This window comes from Sinocyclocheilus anshuiensis, unplaced genomic scaffold (genome assembly GCF_001515605.1).
Source record: "Sinocyclocheilus anshuiensis isolate Anshui unplaced genomic scaffold, SAMN03320099.WGS_v1.1 scaffold517, whole genome shotgun sequence".
NCBI lineage: Eukaryota > Metazoa > Chordata > Actinopteri > Cypriniformes > Cyprinidae > Sinocyclocheilus > Sinocyclocheilus anshuiensis.
In genome coordinates this window covers 251,530-259,358 of record NW_015536535.1, presented here as the reverse complement: position 1 = coordinate 259,358, position 7,829 = coordinate 251,530, and the positions used below count along the sequence as shown (strand labels likewise).

General features: G+C 40.7%; 1 protein-coding gene and 1 long non-coding RNA gene across 3 annotated transcripts in view; one reads left to right on the top strand and one right to left on the bottom strand.

The window, feature by feature from the left end:
- Positions 1-7,829, bottom strand: part of cntln (centlein, centrosomal protein) — a 108,772-nt gene that overhangs the window by 86,858 nt on the left and 14,085 nt on the right. For both annotated transcript variants that reach the window (XM_016495034.1, XM_016495041.1), the window contains exon 5: positions 236-370. In XM_016495034.1, coding sequence (XP_016350520.1) covers positions 236-370 — 135 coding nt within the window. The remainder of the gene's footprint in view (positions 1-235; positions 371-7,829) is intronic.
- The window catches only part of LOC107695232 (uncharacterized), a 7,556-nt gene continuing 3,753 nt past the window's right edge, over positions 4,027-7,829 (top strand). Inside the window, exons 1-2 of the long non-coding RNA XR_001634974.1 lie at positions 4,027-4,232; positions 4,806-4,863. This is a non-coding gene — a long non-coding RNA (uncharacterized LOC107695232). The remainder of the gene's footprint in view (positions 4,233-4,805; positions 4,864-7,829) is intronic.

The window sequence follows — 7,829 nt, the reverse complement described above, 5'->3', positions numbered from 1 at the left end:
ACTCTTTCCTCTGCTCGGCCATCATTAAGTATTTATTGAGAAAGTTAGCTGCTTTTCCGAGCTACGCTGTCGCTACCACCCCCGCCCTCGCCGTCCCTGCCCGCGACCCGGGATTTGGAGGCCTTAGGCAATTGCCTCCAGGGGCTTGTCAGTTTTTTTTCCCTCCCTCTCTTCCTGGTGTCACAGGCACAGAGGCAGTGCTTTAAAAGTGGTGCCAGTGGAAATTTGTCCAAACCTTAAGTTGTCGACTCTTATTCCCCAGTCTGTGCTGCAGAGCTGCCAGTTCTTTCTTCATTAGACCGCACTCTTCCTCACTGCCACGCAACTGCTGGACTCGGTTGTTTATCTCCTGCTCTTGTGCCGTCACTTTCTGTTTAAAGAGCCACACAAGTGATCGTGAGAGACAGCCGTTAGTCACAAGCAATCTGGGTATGAGTGTTTACAGGACTGAGAGTTAGGTTTCATTAATAGTTTCATTAATACTGTAATGGGGTCAGCTGTTGCGTGATACGGAGATGGGAAAGCATGTCACAGGCGTTTCGTCCTGTATTGCTAAATGTGGGACACTGGTGCTGGCTGTACTATGATGTTTCAACAGGACATGATAAAGCTAAAAAAATATTCAGTGGTTACATGCTACATTGTTTAAGTAAACAGTTTCTGAAGAAATAATATTGAAAGGCCAAAATCATTGCTGTTTAATTAGCACTTCTCCAATGAGAAGTGTCTCTAGTATCTATTCTGTATGAGCGGATTGTGTGATAGCGTGTAAAAGTGTGGATAAGCTACTATAGGTAAACACGTCAGCAGTGTGGACGCAAGTCCCTGTGCCCAAAAATGATGGTAGAGCAGCAATATGAAAAATTTGTTTGGCTGAAATATTGAGGTGGCTTGTTGCCAAAAAAATTTACTACCGGAGAACACAACGCCTGATTTAATTGCCCAAATTTAATTACAAAACTTTATTTACAGTTACAGTATTTTTGGTTAAATGAAAACGTGGTACAAAATTCACATCGGGGCATGAATTAGAATCACAAAACAGTCGTAGTGCCCATGTGTTGAATGTGTGCACACAAGTTCACTGACAATACTCAGAACTAGAACTAAAGGCAGACTGAAAAATGAAGCGTATCATAGACTTAAAGGGAAAGTTCACCCAAAACAAAAGTTTTATCATTCCAAACCCATAAGACCTTCATTTATCTTTGAAACACAAAGAAAGATATTTTGAGAGATGTTTGATTGAAACTGCATTACACCAAAATTCTGAAGTTTCAGAAAGTTCGTAAAGAGATTGCAAATTGTGTGTCAAGCAAGCATGATTGAGCTTCTCTTTACCATATTTGATGAGCTCTATGTAATTAATGCACATTGACCAATGTTTACATCTAAATAAAGACCTAAATTAAATCTGCTCAATGTGACTTTGCTGCAGCCTGGAATTGAACTGCTGGTTTCGTCTGGTCAGAGGAGAACTGGCCCCCCGACTGAGCCTGGTTTCTCCCAAGGTTTTTTTCTCCATTCTGTCGCCGATGGCTATTGTCACTTTGCATTATTGACACACTATTTTCCTAATTAATGCTGTACAGTTGCTTTGACACAATCTGTATGGTTAAAAGCGCTGTATAAGGTGACTTGACTTGACTTGATAGTGAGACAGCAATTGCTCAGGTTTCAGTAAAAACATTATCCATTTTGTTCTGAAGATGAACAAAATTCTTATGGCATGACATGGAATGACATAAGGGTATATAATTGATGACAGAATTTTAATTTTTGGGTTGTTCTGTGTTCAGTGCAAATATTCAATATCGTTCACAGTTATCCCTCTACTATCTCAGTTATTCCGATAATGCGTTCCTATTGCTAGCACTCACTTCAACCGGGTTGTGACAACTCGACAGTGATATCTCAAAAAATAACCCTGAGCTGTGGAAGGCAATTAATTGCCATGTTTGGGGAAATCACTTGAATCTTTCTAAATAGAGAACTTATTTTCAGTCTGTGCACCATGCAAATGCAGGTTTTAATAGAGATTTATAGCACAAGTGAAGCTCAATTCAAAATGTTGATAATGAAGTAGGCAAGCACTGTTTCAACCCTAGTACTTCTCAATTGGTAGGAAAAGAGGTTTAAAGAAGTTAAGAGGTCTAGGACAGAGAGATTAGCATTAGAAATCCCCAGCGCAGTTCAAAAATGAAAGCTAATTATGTTACAAAAATGGAAGAAGAGGGGTAATGGAAGGGGGTGGGGTGAGAGGAAAGCTGGTCAAAGTTAGTGTGGAAATGCAGAGATGAGATGAGGATTCAGCAGACCATCACATGGCCAAGGAAGGAAAAAGCAATTAATCACATTTGGATTCGTTTGGTGCAAAATTTGGATGAGACGAATGCCAGTGGTTTTGAGTGGTACCCAGAATTCTGATTATTAATGAGTTTCTCAAACAGGGCACAATGGCCATATTCCACTAACAGGCCAGTGCAACTTAAACCTGACAGAAGAAAAGACTCGTTCAAACTGTAACTTAATTTTTAATCTATTAAAAATATTGCATACTAAAGCATCAACTTCAGAATGTGCACAGTTGGCTCTAAATCTGAAACAAAGGCCATTTGTGTGTAAAAATACACTATATTGAGGAATTGCTGACCAGACATATTAATATTGTTATGTCCTCCGGACCTAAGTGTTTTTATTGTTTATTCTGATTGGTCAATATGCAGAGATGTTCTATGCATTGTGCCGTTTCCCGTCTCTCTCTCTCTCTCTTTTTCCCTTTCACTCTGCGCAGGACGCAGCTGACGCAGCTGCAGCTGATTTACGTGGATGAGTGAGAGTGGTTAAAAGCTGAGAAGGAAGAGGAGCACTGAGCCCGAGCGAGCGTGAGCGTTGTGTGCATTGGGTGCGAGCAGAGCAGGGAGAGAGCGCGTGTGGAGAGCGGCGTGCTGAGCTCTGCGGTGTTGGTCGTTGCCATTACTGCCCACCGTCTCCTGCCCCAGACATTCAATGCACCTGTGGTCTTGTGATAGGTGACGGGTTGCTGCCATTCTGAGTGAGAGTCTTTTGTTCCGGTGTTATTAATTTGTGTTTGTTTCGGAAGCCGTAGGGAGGAGGTTGCCATTTACTTTATGATCCCTCGTTATCTCCTGTTTATTGACAGCTAGGGAGTAAGGGGAGAGTATTGTATTTTGTTTGGGTTTTGATTTGTTAGGTAAGTTACTGTCTAATTAATGTTTTAGTTAGTTCTTCTTTTGTTTGTTATTTTGGCCTTGACCCCTCCTGAAGATTCACGCTTCCTGTTATATGATACTTTGTGAATTAAAAGCTTATTATTTGATTTACTCTCACTCCGTTGTGTTTCTGTGTGTGAGCTGGGACAGGAGAGGGGAGAGTATTGTTGCTTAATTATCTTCATTTTAAATTACTTGTTCGCTATCCCCAACCCTAGACTGGGGAGAACGTAACAATTGGGGGCTCGTCCGATCGTGACACCCGGATTGTGACAATTGAAGGCTTGTCGTAATGAGTTAAAGGCTCCTTACAAAAGGTTTGTAACGAATTGTCTGCATGTGATGTGTGGCAAATTGAGGGCTTGTCTGTTTGTCCAGTTGTTCGTTTATGAAAATTGTGGGTTTGTTTATCCGTAAAAAAATTGGAGGACTCGTCTGCTTGTTCGATTCGTCTGTACGTGATAATTGGAACTGGTCTGCTCATGGTAAGTGTGGGTTCGTTTGTTTGTGACAATTGGTCCATTTGTTTAAATCGTTATATTCATCTTCAAAACCTTTGCTTGGCTGTTTTGAACCTTTGATGGGGGAGGACGGTTATAGGGTTTTAGGATGGATTTTGATTTAGTTAAGTTCACTCTTTCGGCCTACGCTGAGATCAGTATTCAGTTGCTCTGGATATGTCAACATGTCTGCCATCTTGGAACGATCATTTCATACAAACCTTCAAACATTCCATATTTATGACTTATATAATGCTAATATACTGCAGGTCATTTAACCTTTACTGTAACAAATTGCTGTAAAAATTACAGCAATATTTTACAGCAGCAGGCTGTTTTTCTAATAATACAGCATATTGCTGTAAACTGCAATGCATTCTGGGGTCGCGTGACGTTTGACGCAAATGTACAGCATATTGCTGTAAATTTAAAATCTACAGAGGTGGGATCTTCAACGGTTGAGATTCGGGAGCGGCAATAGGAATGATTCACAACTGTGGTAAGTGACTTATTTCAGTTTTTTATTTTTCATGTTTGGTAACTGTAGTAGTATATGAAGGTATCTACATTCACAGTTCATATTGGTAACCCCGGATTCACGCATCCTCCGTCCGCAGGGCGCGAGGGAGACTTGCGCTGGGTTTCGGGAGCATGGGCGCGGTAGGATTTCACACATTACCCGGCCTCATAGCAGCTATGGGCAGAAAATCTCTGGGTTCCTATGTTAAGAATTACATGCTTCAGTGACAATAGTTGATATTCACGGTAACCACGTGTTGATCAGCACACTTTGTCATGATTATTTTAAATCGAATTTGTAGTAATCTGTTAACACAGAACCGAAATGAAAACGCGTGCTAAAGTCTCGCGACTCACGGTCAGCGGCAGCCCGCTCACGGAGGATGTGTGTGCCGTGCTGAACGGTGCTGTTAACTTAACAAGCGAGATGTGTACTTGAGGACCTTTGCTAATTTTCGCATTGTTTGTTTGTAATGCCTCTTTTTAACTTGGGTTTAAAAGAATGAGTTAATCCAGCTCAACTTCCTGTCTGTCCTTGCCACTCTGTTCACAGCATACTACATATTCACCCTGGAGTACCAGGAGACAGCCGGTAACTTGGACATTCAAAGGTAATAGTTTAATTCTTACAGTATCAGTAACATGTGTGTGTATATATTTTTTGAACCAAAATACAGCAAAAGCAGTAATTTTGTGAAATATATATATTTTTTTTTACTATTTAAAATTACTGCTTTCTATTTGAATATATTTTAAAATGTAATTTATTTCTGTGATCAAAGCTGAATTTTCAGCATCATTACTCCAGTCTTCAGTGTCACATGATCCTTCAGAAATCATTCTAATATGTTGATTTGCTGCTCAAGAAACATTTTTATTATTATTATAAATATTTAAAACAGTTGAGTAAATTTTTTTCAGGTTTTTTAGATTAATAGAAAGATCCAAAGATCAGCATGTATCTGAAATAAAAAGCTTTTGTAACATTATACACTAAACCAGGGGTCCCCAAACTACGGCCCGCGGGCCGAATGTGGCCCACCCCCACATTTGGACCGGCCCTCTGAACAATGCCAGAGACATATTTTGAAAATGTAATTTTAAATATACAGTTTCACTTATATCATGTCTATATTCGATAATAAATATTGGCTTTCAGACTAACATTTCCCTTGGTTATTAACGTAGCCTAATTATTTGTTAAATTCACCTACCAACAGAATGGTACGTTCAACATAACGTACCATCGCGATCGAACAGGTGACGCGTGAACCAGCAAAAAAATTCAAAGAGACGACAAAATGGCCAAACGGTTGGGAAAGAGAAAGGTTGATTCAGAAAGCATGGTGTTTAACCAAAAGTGGACAAGTGGTTATTTTTTTGTTCAGTGCAAAGAAGTGGCTGTTTGTCTCATCTGTCAAGAAACAGTGTCTGTGTTCAAAGAATACAATCTGCGCCGACACTGAAACCCGCCTCAGAGAAAAGTATGCTAGCTTGCAAGGCCAAATGAGAGCAGACAAAGTGTCGAAGCTAAAAAGTGTACTATCAGCTCAGCAGAATACATTTGTTAGCCAAACCCAGCTGAACCAGTCATCCGTTCGAGCTGATTGCAACCAGCGGTAGGGCATTCAGTGACGGCGAGTTCGTCAAGAAATGTATGAATGCTGTTGCTGAGGAGGTGTGCCCCGATAAGAAAGATGTCTTAAATGCGGTGAGTCTGTCCGCAAGTACAGTCACCAGACGAATTGAAGAAATGGGGGATAATGTATATGCCCAGCTGCAGGAGAAAGTGAAAGAATTAGATTTTTTTGCATTAGCACTGGATAAGAGCAATGACGTACAGGACACAGCACAGCTGCTAATTTTTCTTCGCGGAGTTAGCTCAAACTTTGAAGTGTCAGAGGAGCTAGCAGCCCTACAAAGTCTAAAAGGCACTACGACAGGGGAGGATATTTTTGGTAAAGTGTGCCAAACGATGGGAGAGCTGGGTCTAGACTGGTCTAAGCTGGCCAGCATCACTACTGACGGGGCTCCTAGTATGGTTGGCGCGTCGAGGGGGCTTATAGGACGCATGAATAAAGAAATGGAGGAAAGAGGTCTAACTCCACCGTTACAAGTCCACTGCCTGATTCACCAGCAAGCACTCTGCTGCAAAGTTCTGAAGTGGGAATCAGTCATGAAGGTGGTGGTGTCATGCATAAACTTCATCAGAGCAAACGGACTTAAACACCGGCAGTTCCAAGCCTTTCTCGCCGAGCTAGAGTCTGCTCACGGAGATGTGCTTTACCACACTGAAGTCCGATGGTTAAGCCGGGGCAGCGTTTTGAGGCGTTTTTATGAGCTGCTACCCGAAATCAACGCCTTTCTTCTGACAAAGGGCAAAACTGTCCCAGAACTGATCGACGCAGAATGGAAATGGGACCTCGCCTTTTTAACAGATGTGACAGAAATGTTGAACGGCCTCAACTTGCAGCTCCAAGGCAAGGGGAAACTAATATGTGACATGTATTCCCACATAAAAGCATTTGAGGTGAAACTAGCACTGCTTGTGGGACAAGTGCAAAAGCAAGACTTCACTCATCTCCCCGTTACCCAAAGTCTCTCAGCTGAGAAACCAGTGGCTCCATTCCCAGCTGAAAAGTCCGTGGAAGCGCTGGAAATGCTGAAGGCGGAGTTTGACGTGCGATTCCGTGAGCTACATGTCCACTCTAAAGAAATCCGCCTTTTCTTTGCTGCCGACATTGATGAAGCCCTGCCTTCTTATCAGTTTGAGTTGGCTGAGTTACAGAACTGTGATGTTCTGAAAGACGCATTTAAGCCCAACGGTCTCCTTGAATTCTATGCTGCCCTCCCTATCGAGACATACCCAAACATCAAAAGGCATTCAATGAAGATGTCTATATGTCTCTTGAAAAGTAATCATTTGTCTGTACGGTGCATAACAAAAAACTATTCTAGCAGTAGGAGGCATAATAAATACATTTAAAATCATAATAAAATCTCCATAATAATACTAGTAGTCACTCCGGCCCATGTATTTTTCTGTTACAAACCGACCTGGCCTCCCATTAAAGAAAGGGGAAATTATGTGGCCCTTGCAGAAACAAGTTTGGGGACCCCTGGACTAAACCATTCAAAAGCTTGGGGTCAGTATATTTAAAACCTTACATATAATTATGAAATTATAGAAATTAATACTTTTATTTAGCATGGATGCATTAAATTGATCAAAAGTGATGTTAAAGACATTTATGTTACAAAATATTTCTATTTTAGATAAATGCCGTCCTTCTGAACTTTCTAGTCATCAAAGAAACCTAAAATAAACCTCCTCTGCTGTTTTCAACATAATAGCAATAATAATAATAATGTTTTTTTTTGTTGTTTTTTTTGAGCAGCAAATCAGCATATTAGAACGATTTCTGAAGGATCATGTGACACTGAAGACTGGAGTAATGATGCTGAAAATTCAGCTTTGATCACAGAAATAAATTACAGTTTAACAGATATTCAAATAGAAAGCAGTTATTTTAAATAGTAAAAATATTTCACAATATTACTGCTTTTGCTGTATTTC